The sequence below is a fragment of the Malassezia japonica genome, chromosome 1 (genome assembly GCF_029542785.1).
Source record: "Malassezia japonica chromosome 1, complete sequence".
In the NCBI taxonomy this organism is placed as follows: domain Eukaryota; kingdom Fungi; phylum Basidiomycota; class Malasseziomycetes; order Malasseziales; family Malasseziaceae; genus Malassezia; species Malassezia japonica.
The window spans coordinates 1,715,065-1,732,894 of NC_083370.1; the positions used below are offsets into that span (position 1 = coordinate 1,715,065).

General features: G+C 64.5%; 8 protein-coding genes across 8 annotated transcripts; 3 read left to right on the forward strand and 5 right to left on the reverse strand.

Moving 5' to 3' along the window:
- Position 1: 1 nt before the first annotated feature.
- On the reverse strand, positions 2 to 2,095 carry MJAP1_000922 (lysophospholipase; the record flags this gene model as incomplete). Its single annotated transcript, XM_060264888.1, has 1 exon — positions 2 to 2,095. The coding sequence occupies one exon, from the start codon at positions 2,093 to 2,095 to the stop codon at positions 2 to 4; it is 2,094 nt and encodes a 697-aa protein (XP_060120871.1).
- Positions 2,096 to 2,160: 65 nt separating this feature from the next.
- On the reverse strand, positions 2,161 to 3,186 carry MJAP1_000923 (uncharacterized protein; the record flags this gene model as incomplete). Its single annotated transcript, XM_060264889.1, has 1 exon — positions 2,161 to 3,186. One exon carries the CDS (start codon positions 3,184 to 3,186, stop codon positions 2,161 to 2,163), a length of 1,026 nt encoding a protein of 341 aa, XP_060120872.1.
- Positions 3,187 to 3,206: 20 nt separating this feature from the next.
- On the reverse strand, positions 3,207 to 4,374 carry DGA1 (2-acylglycerol O-acyltransferase; the record flags this gene model as incomplete). The annotated part of the gene is made up of 5 exons (XM_060264890.1): positions 3,207 to 3,273; positions 3,296 to 3,386; positions 3,409 to 3,608; positions 3,631 to 4,155; positions 4,178 to 4,374. The coding sequence occupies 5 exons, from the start codon at positions 4,372 to 4,374 to the stop codon at positions 3,207 to 3,209; spliced, it is 1,080 nt and encodes a 359-aa protein (XP_060120873.1).
- Positions 4,375 to 4,466: 92 nt separating this feature from the next.
- MJAP1_000925 (uncharacterized protein) lies at positions 4,467 to 6,756 on the forward strand (the record flags this gene model as incomplete). The annotated part of the gene is made up of 2 exons (XM_060264891.1): positions 4,467 to 4,682; positions 4,705 to 6,756. The coding sequence occupies 2 exons, from the start codon at positions 4,467 to 4,469 to the stop codon at positions 6,754 to 6,756; spliced, it is 2,268 nt and encodes a 755-aa protein (XP_060120874.1).
- A 12-nt stretch (positions 6,757 to 6,768) lies between these two features.
- Positions 6,769 to 9,322, reverse strand: sec1 (syntaxin binding protein 1; the record flags this gene model as incomplete). The annotated part of the gene is made up of 2 exons (XM_060264892.1): positions 6,769 to 9,263; positions 9,286 to 9,322. The coding sequence occupies 2 exons, from the start codon at positions 9,320 to 9,322 to the stop codon at positions 6,769 to 6,771; spliced, it is 2,532 nt and encodes an 843-aa protein (XP_060120875.1).
- A 98-nt stretch (positions 9,323 to 9,420) lies between these two features.
- Positions 9,421 to 11,976, forward strand: PAT1 (DNA topoisomerase 2-associated protein pat1; the record flags this gene model as incomplete). Its single annotated transcript, XM_060264893.1, has 1 exon — positions 9,421 to 11,976. One exon carries the CDS (start codon positions 9,421 to 9,423, stop codon positions 11,974 to 11,976), a length of 2,556 nt encoding a protein of 851 aa, XP_060120876.1.
- Positions 11,977 to 11,983: 7 nt separating this feature from the next.
- On the reverse strand, positions 11,984 to 14,802 carry ESC4 (regulator of Ty1 Transposition; the record flags this gene model as incomplete). Its single annotated transcript, XM_060264894.1, has 3 exons — positions 11,984 to 14,500; positions 14,523 to 14,705; positions 14,776 to 14,802. 3 exons carry the CDS (start codon positions 14,800 to 14,802, stop codon positions 11,984 to 11,986), a joined length of 2,727 nt encoding a protein of 908 aa, XP_060120877.1.
- Positions 14,803 to 15,060: 258 nt separating this feature from the next.
- MJAP1_000929 (uncharacterized protein) lies at positions 15,061 to 17,616 on the forward strand (the record flags this gene model as incomplete). The annotated part of the gene is made up of 1 exon (XM_060264895.1): positions 15,061 to 17,616. One exon carries the CDS (start codon positions 15,061 to 15,063, stop codon positions 17,614 to 17,616), a length of 2,556 nt encoding a protein of 851 aa, XP_060120878.1.
- Between the last annotated feature and the right edge of the window lie 214 nt (positions 17,617 to 17,830).

The window sequence follows — 17,830 nt, forward strand, 5'->3', positions numbered from 1 at the left end:
ACTAAAGCAGGGCCGTCGCCACCGCGGCCATCACCGTTGCGACTGCGTACGGCGTGTAGGCCACGAGGCCCGCGGCGCCGCTCGGGGGGCCGCGCTCGCCAAAGATATCACCGAGGCCCTGGCTCGACTCGTTGGCGCCGGTCACCTTGGGCTCGACGAGCTTCGTGCCGTTGGACGTCACAAAGTCGGGCAGGCCGATGGCGGGCGTGTAGTTGCCGGGCTGGGTGGTGTTGTACTCGCCGTTCCAGCAGTAGCGCGAGAAGCACTGCTTGCACTTGTCGGGGAAGGTCGTCTTGCTGCGCTGCATACCGCGCTGCAGCGAGGCGCACGCCAGGCACTCGGGCCAGTCGGCCATCTCGCCCTTCATCGTCGCGACGTCGACACTGTTGTCGACAAACTGCTGTGCGTCGCTCGTGTTGTACTCGAGCTGGAAGGTCGACGTGTTCGACCAGTACGAGTAGGGGTAGCTCGGCATGTACACGAGCAGCGGCGCCTGGTTCGCATCGGAGCTGTTGCTGCAGCCAAAGAAGGACGGGCGCGTGTTGAGGCCCTGGTTGACAATCGTGTTGATATCAGGCACCTCGACAAACTTCTGCGACTTGAACTCGGTGAGGTTCATGCGCTTGCGCGTCTCGACGAGGCCCGTGCCGTTCGGCCAGTTGGTCACGTCGCCCGAGCCGTCGACGGCCATGACCATGTCGAGGCCACGCGCCGACTGGTAGAGCGGCTCCAAAGGAATGTTCTGGTTCGCCTCACCACCGTCGACGAGGTCGATGTACTCCTGCGTGTTGAACTCGTTCGTATCAGGGCGGTAGTTGATGAACGGGTTCGGCACGCCCGCAATGTCGTTGTGTTCCAGGTTCAGGTCGGAAAGGATCGACTTCACGATGCCGGCCGTGATGCTCGTCGAGTTCGACTGGAGCATCTTGAGGTAGGCCGCGTTGAAGAGCGTGCTGCTCGAGCCCACCACAAAGCCAAAGTTTTCGAAGCCCGAAACGCACGTCTTGTCGTCCGACGCGATCTGGCCGCCCTTGAGCTGGCTGCCGACGTAGCCGACCGGCATAAAGGCCTGCATCGACGGCTGCCACGAGCCGAACTCGTACGGGGTAAACTCAAAGTAGGTCGCGTTCGGGTTCACCATCAGCTCCTTCGGGTCACGGCCAATCGTCAGGACGACCGGGAAGGGATAGGAGGCATCCTGGAAGCGCGTCACGTTCACAATGTCCGAGAACGTCGTCGCCTGGCCCTGGCTGGGGTAGGCTGACTGGTTCACGAGGTGGTAGGACAGCGCACGGCCCCAAAAGTCGGTGATCGCCGTAGGGTACCCTGCGTCCTTCTTGTCGTCGACGTCGCGGAAAAGGTCGACGTACAGCTTCGTCTTGCCGTCCTCAGGGAGCACGAGGTTCGACTCGAGGTCGAAGATGTGCTGCAAAAGCTCCTGCGTCGTCGGCCAGTTGTTGAGCGCCATCGAGCCGGTAGCCCACGAGCCGCCCGACAGGCCCGCGACGTAGTCGACGAGCTGGAAGAAGCCACCGATCTTGCGGTCCGTCGCCGTCTTGTTACGGCCGTCGAGACCCTGGACAACACCGACACCGTGCAGCATCGCACGGTAGCCACCACCGCTGATCGCAATACCCACCTTGGGCTGGTTGCCGTTCGAGACGTACTGGTCCACACCGCCCGGGATGCCGCCGTTGCCGTCGAGGCCGGCCTGCTTCAGCCAGGCCTTCCAGCCGTCCTGCGTGGCGGCGCGGTGGCGCTTCAAGTAGTCTTGCTCCTCGGGACCGATCGCGTCGTTCGACGCGTTGCGGATGTAGCCTACAAAGTTGTCGCCTTGAGGCAGAGCGGGGCACGGCACCTTGGCCGGCGCATAGGTCTTGGTCGGCGACCAACGGCGCGTAAACGCACGCTCGGCATCGGTGCGCATACGGGCCGCAATGAGCGCGGCGCGCAGGTCGCGGCGCTGCTCCTCAGGGAGCATCGCCGCGAGGTCCTCGCGCGAAAAGTGCTCGGCACCATCGGCATCGCGCGTATAAGCTGCCACCTGACTCGCCAGCAGACAAGCGCTCACCAGAGCCCACAGGGTCCACCGCATCGTAGCGCGTCGCGGAAAACAAGACCGGCTGTGTCCGGGCGAATAATTCCGCTTGCGGAAATATGCTATGGGCGCCACAGGGCGTCGAGGGTCGTGCGCTGCTTTGTCTTGGCTTTTTTGGGACGTGCGGCGCCGAGGTGCGCTGTGTCGTTCTGGCGAAGAAGGGACAGGCGGGGCGTGCCATCGTCGTTGAGGTGTACGCCGAGCGTAAAGAGGGCGGTGTTGTTGCTCTTCACATAGAAGGTGTCGCGTAGCTCGGGGATCGCGTGGCGCAAAAACGTGTGGATCCACTGGCCGTGCGAGACGAGGACGAGGTGTGGCACGTCGCGCACGGCCTCGGTGGCGAGCAGGCGCTTCGTGGGCGCCGGCGCGTCGGCCTCTACCGGCGCGGTGCCGTGCTGCGCTGCCCGAGGGAGCTCCTCTTTCGGCAAGACGTGCGCCTCGATGGCCTCGACGGCGCGTGGCTCGGACGCGAGTGCGACGGCTGCGCACTCGTCCGGCGTCGCCTCGCGCGAGTCTACATCATGTGTGCAAGGGACGTCGCGCGCGAGCCCCTCGCGCTGCGCGACCGCGACGAGCCAGTCGAGCCACTTGGAGCTCACCGACTTGACCCTGTCGTGGAACGACTTGTTCGAGTCCGCGCGTCCGATGAACGACGCGGGCGGGCGCTCGTAGTCGCTTACGAGCTTCCCCTTGGCGGTGCACTCGGCCGCGCCAAAGTTGCGCTCCGAGAGGCCCGAGTCATAGACGAGGTGCGTGTGCCGCGTGGTATCCGGCACCTCGGCCTTGGGCGAGCGAAAGGTTGTGTCTCCTACGTCGGTCACCTCCATCCCGAGGCCGCGCACGACCGCAGCCGCCGTCTTGCGCGCGCGGCCAATCGGGCTCGCGACGACGAGGTGCGGCGTCGGGAGGTCGTACAGGTTGCGCGCCGCGTCGGTCGGACGCCACGCCTCCTCGAGCTTGACGAGCTGCGCCTCGCCCTCTGCCGAGAGTGGTGCGTCGGTCACGCCCTGCAGGACGCGCTCTACATTTGCGCGCGACTGCGCGTGCCGTATCACGGTCAGGAGCGCGATCGGCGCATCGTCGTCCATTGCCTGCCTCCACATGTAAACTACTCGACAAAGCGCAGGTCGCGGATGCGGTGGGGGGCGTAGAGGTCCTTGTGGTCTTCGTAGAGCCTGTGTGAGTCATGCAACGTACTGGGCCAGTGCGGCCACGTATCGGCCGTGTGCCTCGTCCAGTTCCTCGCTGGTCGGCGTCTCGGTGTGCGGCACGCGAATCGGGGCACCGGCTGGGTGAGTCATGCAACGTACCCACGACGTGGATCGGGCGCTGGTACGGCATCCAGCCAAACGCGCGGTGCGAGAGGCCGCGGCCGATGATGATCGGCACGGTAAAGCCGAGCGTACGCTTGACCTTTTGCTGGAGCCAGTACAGCCAGCTGCCGTTGTGGTTGTCGGCCTGGACGTAGATGTCGTTCTCGCCAAAGCCGAGCACCGGCACGAGGTCGGCACTGCGTCAGTTTGTCAACGTACCCAGTGCGCATCGCGACACGCACAAATCCTTTACGGCGCTTCAGCGTCAGGTCCAGCTCGCCCGGGCGCGCGTTCAGACTCTCTTGGGCGCCGCCCACGACAATCACAATCGCGTTGCCGGGCCCCTTGCGCAGCATCGCCTCGCACGCCTTGCGCGACACGGCACCAAAGCCGAGCGAAATCAGGTACTCGCGGTAGAGCGGCATCTGAAAGTTGGACTCGAGCGTGAGCACATGCGGCGTGATGCCGGGGTACTTGGCCGAAAAGCCGCATGCTTCGGAGCCGAACGACGTCACGGCGCCAAAGCCAATGATGCCGTGGGGATGGTACGCAAAGAGGTACGGGCGATCCGGCTTCAGCTCCGCAGTGCGCACGAGCTCGATCGGAAAGTACTCGCGCAGGTACCGGAACACGGGCGACCTGCGCAGCCACTCCTTGCGGCGCTTGCCCACAATATACGCATCGTCCACAAAAAGAATCCAAATCACATACGGTACCACGATCAACCATAGTGGGGGAATGGAGCTGCGTCAGAAGAGCAACTTACCACAACAAAAAGAAAATGGCCATACACAGAAAGGGCATGAGGCCCCAGTGAAAGACGGCCAGCGACTGCAGAGGCCGCTCGAGCATCGGACGCTGTCCCGCAGCGTTAATCGCCAGATCCACCTTGCGCTGGAGTTCGGCTTCATCGACTACAGATGTGGGCACATCGCGCACGGCACTCTCCGAGTTCCCCGCCATGGCGTCACAAGGGCCGCTGCGCCCCGCGCTGGGCGGGTGTCCGTGCGAAGCACGTGAGCCCACGTGGCCGAAACAACACCGCGTCTGCCATCATGCTGCCGTTCCGCGCGCCGAGTGGCGCGGGGCCGCGAGGGACGGCGCGCGACGCGTCAGGACAGCGCGCGCGCCTGGCTTCCGGCCGGCGCATCGTATCACAGGGTCTCGCCAAGACTCAGCAGCGTGCGGCCGAGCTGGGGCCCAGCTCGGTGTCTGCGCTCCAGGTGGACAACACGAGCTTTGAGGAGTGGATGAAGATGGCGACAGACAACGTACGTCGTGTGCCTCACACAGAAAATCAATGCGACCAACACATGGAACTTTGCGCTGATCGACTACTTCCACGACATGTCGCTCCTGCGCTCCGAGTCGGGCGACGGCTCGATCAACTTCCAAAAGGCTTCATGCACGCTCGACGGGTGCGTCAAGGTCTGGACGAGCCGCGTGGATAGCGTCATGGCGGAAACGGGGCGCCTGCTGAGTGGACTGCAGGACGAGAACGAGAACCTCGCGCAGAAAGAGGGAGGCGCTCAGGACGACGCGGCGTCGGACGAAGGTGAGGGCGATGACGAGGAGGGCGCACGCACGACACGGAAGCGCACACGCGCGCGTGAGGCGACACTCGCCAAGAGCTTTGCACAGCTGCAGGCGAAGCGCTTCGACCTCGAGTTCACCGTCGATCCTCTCTTTAAAAAGACGAGCGCCGACTTTGACGAGGGCGGCGCGGGCGGACTGCTGATGAACCACTTGCATGTGGACAACAACATGAAGGTGGTGTTTGATGCGTCGGATGTCACGGGCGATGCGGGTGAAGGGGGCGAAGGAGGCGGCGAGGCGCAGGGAGAGGCCGAGGCAAGCACACCGACTCCCAACGGCGATGCGAGCCATGCCGAGGCCAGCATGAGCGCAGCCGACACTTCTGCAGCCGACACTTCTGCAGCCGACACTTCTGCAGCCGACACTTCTGCAGCCGACACTTCTGCAGCCGACACTTCTGCAGCCGATACCTCGGCCAACTCTCCAGCCGATTCCCGCGCCGACATGTCGGTCGACTCTACTACTCCTGACCCTACCTCTTCTGACACGCCGCTTCCGCTCGACCTCGAGCCTCTGCGTGCAACCCTGCAGGCGGCCGACGCAGGCGCGCCGCTCGAGTCGGTGCTTGCATCACGCATCCTATGCCCCTCGCTTGCCTCTTTTACCTTTTCGGACGGCAACGAGGCCGAGCTTCCTCTTCTCCAGGACCTCGAGGAACAAGAGGCGATGATGGACCTGCCCGATCTCGATATGGCGATGGACACCGACGACCAGTACGACCCCCCCGAACTGGACTTTTTCGAAGGGCCCGATGCGATCGGAGCCGACGACGAGCGCGACTTTGACGTGGCGTTTGCACACCCCACCGACGAGTCTGCGCCTACGCCCAGCACGCAAGGCGGCCACGACGTGCTCTTTGACTACTTTGACAACCGCATGAAGAAAAACTGGGCGGGCCCCGAGCACTGGAAGATGAGCCGCCTGAACCTTGCGAGTGCGCAGCGCGAGCGCCGTGCCGAGAGTGCGGCGCCCGAAAGCGAGCGCCCCCGGCGCCGCAAAGAGGCGCAGACGATCGACTTCTTTGCCGAGGACGCCAAGCCAATGAAAGAGCTCTTTGCGCCGAGCGCGACGCCCGCGTCGATCTCGATGACCAAGGCGGCCAAGGCGGATACGTCTGCGCACCTCCTCCCCGAGGACCAGCACTTTAACTCGAAGCGCCTCTTGCGCCTCTTTTTGAAGCCCAAGGCCACGATTTTGCTTCAGCAGAAGCGTGCGGCCGCCCACGACGACGTCGAAGACGCGTGGGCAAACGAAGAGAACGACTTTGTGCCGGACCTGTTCCAGGACGTGCACCCCTACGAGGATGTACTGCCTGCCGCGCCATTTGATGCCCCGCCCGAGCTCGATGGGTTTGCCGACGAGAGCGACGACGAGATCCTCCGGAGCGACGCCCTGCGCCGCGTGCGGCCCGAGTACGTCGAGCACGCGAAGCGCGCCAAGCAGATCGACGTGAAGCGCCTCAAGGACAACATCTGGCAGAACATGGACGTGGCGCCCGCTGAACCGACGCCCTTTGGCAACGTGCTCAGCACGCTGCACACGGTCTATCCGAAACAAAAGCTCGAAGAGATTAGCACCTCGTTCTGCTTCATCTGCCTCTTGCACCTCGCGAACGAAGAGGGCCTCGCGCTCGCGGTCCCTGGTGGCGAGGACGACGACGCGCTTGGCGCGCCGGACGACGACGCGCACGTCGGCCGCATCGACCTTTTGCAAGTGCGCCGCGACCCGGCTTTGGCCAGTGCCTCGTAGATACCCTATGTGCTACTTCTTGAAGGAAAAAGCATTCTTAAACTTGCTCATATCCCGCACCTTGGGCTTGACCGGTTCGGGCTTGGCGGTCTGCGGCCCACTCGGCGGCTCAGGCACCTCTTTGGTGTCCTTTTTGAGCGCGTGCAGCGTCGCAGAGATCTTGCGCGAGCCCGACGACGGCGCCTCGGGCTCGGGCTCGGGCTCGGGCGCGGTCTGGTAGCGCAGGTCGTAGCGTGCCTGGGCCGAGAGCGTCTGGGGATAGATCGGCTTCGGCGGCGCCTGCTTCTTCTTGGGGTCGGGCTTCTTCTTCGACTCGGCCTCGGCCGCGCGGCGCTGCGCGACGTGCGGCGCGGGAGGCGCGGGCTGGCGCGACGAGCCCATCACGCGCAGCTCGTTTATGAACGAGGAGGGTGTGTGGACGTGCGAGGAGCCAATGTACACGTCTGCATTCATCCGCGCGCCGACCTGGTAGGCAGTGCGCATCTCCGAGTAGGTCATGCCGCCCGCGACGTAGATCAGCACGCGCTGCGCGTTCGGGTTGCTGTTCTCCGCGAGCGGCGCCGAGACGGAGCCGCGCGGGGTGAGCATGCCGCCCGCGGTGGGAATCGAGGCCACCGAGTTGGCGCGCCCCTTTTGGTGCCACGTCGGCTTGGCGCTGCGCAGCGACGTCGAGCCGCTTGCGGTGCGTCCCGAGGACGCGTCAAAGCCGCGGCCGACGCGCGCGAGCGGCGAGTCCTTGCCGCCGGTGGCGTTGATGGCCGAGTGGAGCATCTGCGTCGCCATGTCGGTCGCGCTCGAGCCAAAGTTGGCGACGTTGCGCGGCGATAAGGACCCCGTCGCGAGCGTATCCGGGGGTGCGTCACGCACGTACGGGAAGAGCGACTGGTCGAGGCGCCCTGCCGCATGGTCCTCCATCATGGTCCGGATCAGCGGCTGGTAGCGGCTCAGCTCGTAGTCGGTCGGGTTGGAGCGCGGCTTGAGGTGTTTGCGCCGCTTGCGGAAGATGGCATCGAGGCCCGAGCCCGACGACTCGCGCACGATGCGCGCGCCGAGGTGCACAAGATTATTTACTGCATTCATCTCGCCCGTGCCAAGGCGCGCATGCTGAAAGAGGCGGCGGCGGTCCTCGTCGTGGACGCCGTCGCAGAAAAGAATGTAGAGCGCGATGATGCGCACCTTGTCCGCGTTGGTGACCTGTGCGTCGTCAAGCAGTGGCACCATCTCTTCGACCAGTGCGCGGGGCCGCGAGCCCTGCGCCGTCTCGCCGGTGGCGCTATTTTGCTCGACCATCGCCTGCTCGGCGAGCTTGCTCTTTTCGAAACGGTCCATGCACTGCTGCGCGAGCGACAGGTGCAGCGACAGCTTCTCCTTGGTGGTCTGCATGTGCGGCAGCGACGCCAGCATGTCGCGCATGCCGTTGATCGACGTCGCGCCCGAAAACTGGCTGGCCTCGCCCATGTGCGACTCAAACTCGCGCTGGAGGTAGGCGATCGCCTCGGCAATGTGCAGGTGGCGGATCGCCTTGTAGATCTCGTCCTCGTCGTTGAGCTCGGCCATGCTCTCCTCGCGCTGCCCGTCCGAGTTGGTATACGTGTGCTTGTACCGCATACCTTCCTCGATCGGGAGCAGGTCGTTGATCATCGCCTGGTAGGTAAACTCGTGCAGGAACGGCGCTGAGGTGTCCATCGAGCGGTCCGTGACAAAGAGCACGCTCTGCGGCCGGCCCGGCTCGCCGAGCAGCTGGCCGCCTTTGGTGTACTCGTCGAGGGCCGCCTGCACGCGGAAGGCGAGCTGCTTGGTAAAGTGCTCGCCGACCTCGATCCTGCCTTCTGGCGGCGCGGCACGCTTCGGCGGGGGGACGTGCGGCGCGTTGCCGTCGACCGTGTTTTCTTGTGCGCCGATCGCCAGCGGCCCCAGCGGCGTGGGGCTCGACGAGAGGTAGCGGATCTGTGGATTCTCGTTCAGCGTGATGCACAAATTGACTAGCGTCTGCGTCGCAACGTCCAGCTCGTCCTGCAGAAGTGCGAGCGACTCATCGTGGCTCGGCGCGTACGGCCCTTCCATCGGCTGGAAGAGCGAGTAGAGCGAGGTAGGCTGCTTCAGCACAAACGCCTGTGCCTCGATCGGCCACATGCTCAGGAACAGCTCGACAAGCTGCTTCAGACGCGGCGCCGCCTTGGACGCAGTGAGCTTCTCCACGAGCTCGTCCGACACGGCGTCGACAAAGAAGATGTGCGCCGCGGCGTACTGTGGCGGGGTGTCGCCGCTCGGCGCGAGCTCCTTAATGAGGCGCTCGACATTCTGCGTCGTCGCACACAGAATGTACGCGGCCTCCATCGTCGGCTGGGGATCGCGCCGCTTCTCGATGTTCTCGACCTGGGTCACATTCAGCTCGAGAATATCAAACATGCGCATCACCGCCGACAGGTACTGCATCGTGTGCGAGTCGACCACGAGGTTCTTCCATCGTGACGCGGGCTGCACGGATTGTATCGCATTAAGATAGCCTGCGTTAGCCTCTCAACGTACGCTGCTTTACCAGCGTCTGCAGACTCTTGGCCGGCATCGCGCCGAATGGTCCCTGCGCCGCCCCGGACCTGTGTTGTCCCTTCTTATCACGTGGCACCACGTGGTTTCTGCGTCCGCAGCCAGCATCTCCCGACCATGTCCTTCTTTGGGTTCGACGCGAGCCTGCCAGGGAAGGGGGCGCCCGACGAGGAGTCGGCGCTCAATGACAAGATCGAGCGTGCGCTCGCAGCGAGTGCACAGGAAGACGTGGAGGTGTACACATGGGGTCAGGACACGTACGACGGACTGGGCGACCAGCTGCAGGAGACGAACGACGACCTGAACGAAGACACCTTTGGCACGTTCGCACAGGACGTCGGCAAGGACTTTGACTTTGGCCACGGGCAGCCGCAGGCTGCACAGGGCAAGAGCGACCGCAATGCGTCCGCGTTCGCCGCATCGTTCGACGACTTTTGGAGCACCCCGGCGCTGAGCGTCGACGTGCCCAAGCCGGAGCCCGAGCGCGCGCCGGCGCCGCGCCCGGCGACTCTCGACGAGGTCGAGGCGGAGCTGCGCACACAGCGCGCTCCCCCGCCCGCGCCGCCGGCCGGACGGCCGCTGACGCTCGAAGAGGTCGAGGCCGAGCTCCGCTCGCAACGCCCGGCGCCGGTGCCGAGCGCGCCGGTGCAGCCTGCGCCGGTACCAAGCATGCCGGTGGCTGCTACTGCTGCTGCTGCTGCTGCGGCTGCTACTACGCCGCCGGTGCCGCCGCCCGCGGCCAGTGCGCCGCCGGCAGGCATGCCGCTCGTCCGCCCTACGGCGCCTCCGGCTGCGGCGCCCGCTGCGCCTGTGCCGCCTCCGAACCCCCAGGCGGCGCACCTTGCGCGCATGCGTGCGATGCTCGAGGCGTGCCCCCAGGCGGTGCAGCAGGCGATCCTGTCGCTCCCTCCTCCGATCCAGTTTGATTCGCTGGAAGAGGTCGGTGCGCGGTTCCCTGCGCTGCTTGTCCCGGGCAACGCGTCGACGAGCGAGGAGCAGGCCGCGATCCAGCTCCTCCTTTCCACTGCTCCGTCGCGTATGCAGCAGTGGCAGGCCGCCGAGGAGAAGCGTCGTGCCAAGGCCGCCAAGCTCGCGCAGATCACGCGCTACAACGGCATCATGTCGGGCTCGGACAAGGACTTTATTACGCGGATCCAGATCAGCCACCTGGTGACGCCCGATCCGTACACGGACGACTTTTACGCGCACGTCTTTTTTGCCGTGCGTGGCGGCGGCCGCCGCATTCCCCTGCCCGACGCGTCGACCGTGGAGGCGATCGAGCAACACAAGAGCGAGGACAAGAAAGGCCCCCGCCGCAAGCTTACGCGGCACGAAAATGCGATGCTGCGCATGCAGCAGCAGGTCGAGCGCCTCGTCGATAGCCGCAAGAAGCGCGAGGCCAAAGGGAGCGCCACCGGCCTCGAAGGCACGCTCGGCCGTGTCTCGCTGTCGTCTGCGAACAAGCCCCGCCAGATTTTGCAGGTGATCCACGCAAAAGGCTCGCACGAGGCGCAGTCGGACGCCAAGCCCGGCGCGGCGGAGGACGCGATGCGTGCGGCGCTCCAAGGCGCTTCGCTCGACGACGCGTCGCTGCGCACGCACGGCACGCAAAAGCGCGAATCGCTCTCGCGCCGCGAGTCGCTCGTGATCCTCGAGCAGCTCTATGCAATTGTGCTGCGCCTCGAGCAGCTGCGCCGCGAGCCTGCGCTCGATGCTGACCTCGACGCGATGCGCGAGCAAAAGCAGCTCACCGACAAGCTCTGGGACGAGCTGCGCGTGCTCGAGCCGCTTGACGTGTCGGATCCTCATCCGTTCGTCTCGCTGCTAAACCACGTAAAAGGCAAGCGTCTGCTGCCCCGCGCGCTGCGCCTGCTCGATCCCGAGCAGGGCCTGGCGACGCTGACGATGCTCATTGCGTCTTTCTCGTCGCTGGACGCGGTGCGGAACTATGCGCCGTGGGAGCAGTACCAGGCGCTGGAAGCGCTGCCCCACGCCCGCGCCCCGCTCACCGCCACACACGCGGCCGAGATTGGGCGCAGCATCGACGCGTTTGGCAACTCGGTGCTTTTCAACATGATCTCGCTCATCAACCAGGCGCCGCTGCGCATTGTGAGCGGCATGCTCGCGCTGCTGATGGAACGCAACGATATCGTGTTCTGCGCCAAGACGCGCCCGGGTGTCTCGGTGCTTACTGTGCTCCTCTCGCGCGCCGAGACGCTGCGCCAGGCGGCCTCGGCCGCGGTGCCGATCGGCGAGGCGACGCCGAGCGCCGACGAGGTCGAGCAGTGGAGCAACGTCTTTGGCGTGCTCCTTGACCGCCTCGCGGCGCACGGGCAGCTTGCGCAGCTCTTCCCTTCGACGCGCGTCCAGGCGGCGCTGCCGTTCGGCGTGGATGTATACCTGGCCCATGCCTCGCGCAAGGAGGGCTCGCGCTTCAGCATCGACGCGGAAGACGAGCCGGTCTGGAACCTCATGGCGCTCTTTGCCATCCACTCGGACCTCAACCAGCAGCAGGTGCTGGTGCAGGAGCTGCGCGAAAAGATCCTCGCGAATATCATTGCCGCAAACGAGGCCAAGAGCAAGGGGGCGAAGCAGGAGGAGGACGTGCGCATCCGCAACGTCAACCTCTTGCTGCATGCTCTGAACCTCGACGCTGCTCAGATTACGTTATAAAAGTAGACTACAGATGCAGCGCATACTCCTCGTCCCACTGCATGTCCTGACGCAGGACCCCGGCGAGAATCAGCTCGGGCGTCCAGAGCGGCAAAACGTGGCCGTGCTTGGCACACTGCTCACGCAGCGCGCCGAGCTGCTTCGCCTCCTCGCGCGAGCCAATGACGTGGTGGTGGGCGGCATCGGCGACCAGCACCTTGGCCGAGGCACTCGACAGCGAGGCAGCCTGACCACCAGCCGCTGCAATGACATGGCGCAGCACGTCTTTGCTGGGCTGCACACCTTTGCCGAGGTAGAACGTGTGGCCCTCCAGCAGCGCGCCGGGCGCCGCACGGCTCGTCGCAAGCGCATTCGACAGCGTCATGTTCCACTTGGCCTCTTTTTCACGGTCGACCAGCGCATAGCGCGAGGCATCGACCAGCGCTTTGCGCTTCACCACCTCTTTCAGCCAGTCCACCGACACGATCTCGACCGTGCCGAGGGCAATGGCACACAGCATCTTCTCCGTGCGCGTAAGCCCTTTGGCGACAAGGTGCGTCGCCTGCGACACATCGTCGACACGCGTCACTTGCAGCGCATCGAGGACCTGCAGCGTGTTCGGCTTGAGCTCGACCGAGGTCGTCGCAAGGCACACGCCATCAACCTTGCCGCGCTTGCGCGCAGACGTCGGCGTCGCACGACGCTCGCCCGTGTCCGACTTGCGCTTGGAGCGGGCGGGCGTGTGCACGCCCAGCTCGGCCTCGGCAAGCTGCTCGTCCGAGGGGAGCGAAGGACGCGAAGTTGGGCGCGCCGAGGGGCGTGCAGAAGAGGCGTCTGGCTGAGGAGCCACAGGAGACGGCTCGGAAGCGGCGGCCGACTGGTCGGCGTCGGGGTGAAGGGCCTTGGCGTCCTGCACAGCAGGGCTAGTAGGGTCGGCAGAAGCGTCAGGATGGACAGATTCTTTGGTAAGGTCCTCGGCAGTGTCGTGGGCGTGCTCGGACTCGTGCTCCTGTCCAGGTTCGACGTGCTCAGGTTCGACGTGCTCCTGTTCGACGTGCTCAGGCTCGATATCGTCGCGCTCGTGGACCTCGGCCTGCTCAGCGTCACGAACATGCTCGGGCTCGACGTGTTCGGGCTCGACCTCGTTGGGCTCGGGCACGTCAGGGTACTCCTCGCCCTTTTCGCCCTCCTCGCCCTCCTCGCCTTCCTCAATAGGCTCATCACGCTCCGTCTCCGCCTCCTTCCCTTTCCCTTTTCCTTGCCCATCCACCACAATCTCTTGCACGCTTTCATCGACGGCGCTCGTCACACGGCCATTCGCAGGGGTATCCGCCGTCGGGGTATCGTTCGTCTCCGGCTCCTCCTCCGGCTCCGGCGTCGCCTGCGACCGCTCCGGCTCTGGTGCGGCTTCGGCCGTCACCAGCCACGGCTTGAGGCTCGCGTCCGGCACACTTGCCTGGCCGACGACTGCCTTGAGCTGCGCGGCGCCCGGAAACGTAATAAACTGGCTCTGTGCCAGGTTTTGGTTCGTCCACGTCGCAAAGCACTGCTCGAGCCAGATGTGGTTCACGATCGGAATGTTCCACTCGCGCGCCTTGAGCACCTTTTCGCCCGAGAGGTCCAGCGCGATGCACACATGGTGCGACGGCGTCATGTGCGGCGTAAAGGTGCCGCCCATCTTGGCAATCAGGTCCTTGAGGTAGGTACGCTGCGCACCCGAGTAGTTGGTAATCGTCACCGTCAGGCGGTCAAAGCCCGGTACCGGGCTCTCGGGGTACGGAAAGTGCAGCAGACGGTCGCGCGGCGAGCTCATGCGCCCTTTCGAGAGGATCTGCACGAGCCACGGGAGCGTGCCGACCGTCGTGTCCTCGCGCATCGCCGCGCCAAATTCGCGGCTCTCGCGGAAGCGCGCCACGACCAGGTCCGCATCGCGCACAGCCTGCTGCACTGCCGCGTCGTTTGCGTCCTCGGCGAGCGTCTCGAGGCACGTTCCGCCGGCGCCCACCACGCGATCACGCAGCGAGTGCAGCTCGGGATGCGACTCGAGTGCGCCGCCGTGGATGTCGCGTGCAAAGAGCACCCTTTTTCCCGCGAGCACCGCGCCGCCTGCATCGTCTGGCGAGTGCGACGGCGAAGAAGGGACGTCCTGCGGACGGTCCCACGACGCACACATGCACGTCGGCAGCGCGTCGGGCTTGTTCAGGTCAAACACAAAGTCGCGCAGCGGCAGGCGGCGGTTCAGGCGAAAACTATCATTGACCCAATGTGGTGCGACGACCGCGATGCGAATGTCGGGCCGCTCTTCGAGCGCACGCACCTTGGACGTGTCGCGCGACGCGGTGACGAGGTGCGTCACCTCTTCGCACAGTGTCTGCTTCACCGCGCCACCGAGCGACTCGACCGCCGCAGCGATCATCTCTTGGTCGTGCGGCGACATTCCCGCGCAGCTCACAACCACCCCCGAAAAGAGGCGCTGGGGATCCGGCGAGTAGAGGCCCTCGGGCTGCAGCTGGCGCAGCGCGATCGAGCGCGTGACCCACAGCGGCTGGGTGAGTGTGGATACGTACGGTGACTGCGCACGGGTGCGACGCATCCCTTGCGCACTGGGCATCCGCGAGCGGCGTGCACCAGCGCCCCTGCGCGCAGTGCAGCGACTCGGTGACGAGGTGTGTCACGTTCTTCTCAAACGACGTGCGCGACTGCGCGTCGGTGGCGACCTGTGCGCCATGGCTCTCGAGCGCTGCACGAAGCTGTATTAGTTTCATCACGCACTTCGTCTTTATCGCGAGTTCCGAGTGTGTCCGCGAGCACGTAACGCACCCCCCCGAACAGCGCACGCTCCGCCATTTCGACGCGTCGAGCAAGTGTTGCGCGCACCACGTGGCTCGTGTGCTTGGCGTGATCGGCACGTGGCGTTAACGCCCTTGCCTCTCCACGCGCGGCGTTTCTTGCAGGAATTGCGTGCTTGCGAAGTTTAAATTGGTCTTAGGAGCTACGCATGAGGTGATCCGAGGAAGGGGAGCCGCGCCCCCCTCTTCTTCCTTCACTTTGCTGCCGAGCTTATAATCTAGGGCGTCCGTGTCCATTATCAACTCTATTATCGCCATGCAGCCAGCTCCTGCGGGGCGAGAGTCCACCCCGGGCCGTTTCTGGCACAATGCCAAGCGGTTCGGCAAGACGCTCGTGCGCTACGACGACACGGAGGCCAACCGCCTGGGTATCCCCATGGTCGGCGTGAAAGACTTTGCGCACGACCACTATGAGAACCCGTTCTACGCGACGCTAAACTACCTCGACTCGCTTTTCCCGTTCCGCCGCTGGATCCTCTCGTACAACTCGACGTGGTTCGTCGGCGATCTGATTTCGGGTATCACGGTCGGCCTTGTGGTCGTGCCGCAGTCCATGTCGTACGCCAACGTCGCTGGCCTCAAGCCCGAGTTTGGTCTCTACTCGTCGTTCGTCGGTGTCGTGATCTATGCGCTGTTTGCCACCTCCAAGGACGTGACGATCGGACCGGTGGCGGTCATGTCGCTGCAGACGCACAATGTCATCCAAAAGGTCTTGCAAACGCACCCGGAAGTCACGCCGGAAATTATCGCATCCGCGCTTGCATTCCTCTGTGGTATTATCACGCTCGGCGTCGGTCTCCTGCGCCTGGGCTGGATCGTCGAGTTCATTCCCGCGCCGGCCGTGAGCGGTTTCATGACGGGATCCGCGTTGACCATTCTCGTCGGCCAGCTGCCCAAGCTCCTCGGTGAAAAAGGCGTGAACGGCAACGATGCCATGTACAAGATCGCGATCAACTTTTTCAAAAAGCTGCCTACCGCCAAGATGGATGCCGCGTTTGGTGTTACGGCTTTGGTTTTCCTCTATCTCGTACGCTGGTCGTGCAACTGGGTCGCGAAACGCTACCCAAGGTACGCGCGCGCCGCATTCTTCATCTCGGTAATGCGCAGTGCGTTTGTCATCATCATCCTCACCGCCGCGAGTCGCGCATGGGTCGGCACGCACTACCACGACAAGAAAAAGTACCCTATCAGCCTGATTCTCGATGTGCCCCGTGGCTTTAAGCACATGGGCCAGCCGGTACTCCCGACCGATGTGCTCTCGGCCATCGGCCCGAACCTGCCCGCGTCGGTGATTGTGCTGCTGCTCGAGCACATTGCCATCTCCAAGTCGTTCGGCCGTCTGAACAACTACAAGATCAACCCGAACCAGGAACTGGTCGCGATCGGTGTCACGAACCTGGTCGGCCCGTGCTTTGGCGGTTACGCGGCAACCGGCTCCTTCTCGCGCTCTGCGATCAAGTCCAAGTCGGGTGTGCGCACGCCGCTTGCGGGCTGGATCACGGCGATTGTCGTGCTAATTGCCATCTACGCTCTGTCGGGCGTTTTCTTCTGGATTCCGAACGCGGCGCTCTCGGCAGTGATTATCCACGCGGTGGGTGACCTGATTGCGCCCCCGGCGCTCCTGTACAAGTTCTGGCTGATGAACCCGCTCGAGCTCTTGATTTGGGTTGCGGCCGTGGTCGTGACCATCTTTACCAGTGTCGACTACGGTGTGTACACCTCGATCGCGGCCTCGGCAGCGCTCCTGTTGGTTCGCATTGCACGCCCTCGTGGACACTGGCTGGGTGTGGTGCGTGTGCAGCACGACCCGTCGGTCGCGGGCGGCGCTCAGGTCCGCAACGTCTATGTGCCTATGGACACGCAGGACGGCCTGCGCGACCCGTCGGTGCACGTCGCGCCGCCGCCACCCGGTATCTTTGTGTACCGTGTCGAGGAGTCATTCACCTACCCGAACGCCTCGCGCATGTCGGACATTATCATCGACAAGGTCAAGGCCGAGACACGCCCGGGCAAGCTCCAGGTGATGCGCAAGGGCGATCGGCCGTGGAACGACCCCGGACCGCCCAACCCACTGCTGATCAAGTTCTGGCGCAAGGCCACGCTCTACCACCGCCGCCACGCGGATGCCAAGACGGTCGACGAGGACATGGCCGACAAGGACTTGGAGCGCCGCAACGATCCGCGGCCGCTTCTGCGTGCGATCGTGCTCGACTTTGGGTCGGTGAGCAACATCGACTCGACCTCGGTCCAGGTGCTGGTCGATCTGCGCAACGCGCTCGAGCTGTACCGCGGCGCGCCGGTCGAGTTCCACTTTGCGCATATCCTCTCGCCGTGGATCCGCCGTGGCCTGCTCGCCGGTGACTTTGGTACCGGCACGGTCCGCCGCCATGTGACCGAGATCGCGGCCGTGGTGCCGGCGCACGACGACCGCGAGGTCGGTGTGCGCAACTCGCCGGTGCCGGGTACCAAGATCGTCGAAGACGCCCACGCCCAGCCCCAGCACGAAGACATTGTGCGCGATGCGCCCACCAGCTCCACGGACCTCGAGGCACAGGCGCCGGCACAGCCGGACAAGGGCTCGTTTGACGACGAGATCAAGAACCTCGATGCGATCTACGGCAACAACAAGGCCGAACAGGAATCGCTCGACCTCGGGGCTGGAAGTATCACCGTTCCGATTCTGTGGAACAATGAACTCACGCCGTACTTCCACCTCGACCTCGCCGGTGCAGTCTCGTCGGCGCTCGAAAGCGCGCCGGCAGAAAGCCAGGCGCCAGAGGTGGCGACGCCGAGTGACCACCACACCCCTTAACATGTGATGCACTGTATTATAGACGACGCACGTAATTGGATTTATTTTAGATATGTTGGGACACAAGGATCGGACACAGACACACGAGAGACGCGCCAAGCGACACGGCTCGCTTGACGCTCCCCACAGCCGGTCCCTGCATCCGGCCCCACTACGGAGTCCACCTCCACTGACTAAATAAGCATCGTCGGCCATGGCACGGCCCCCGGGCAGT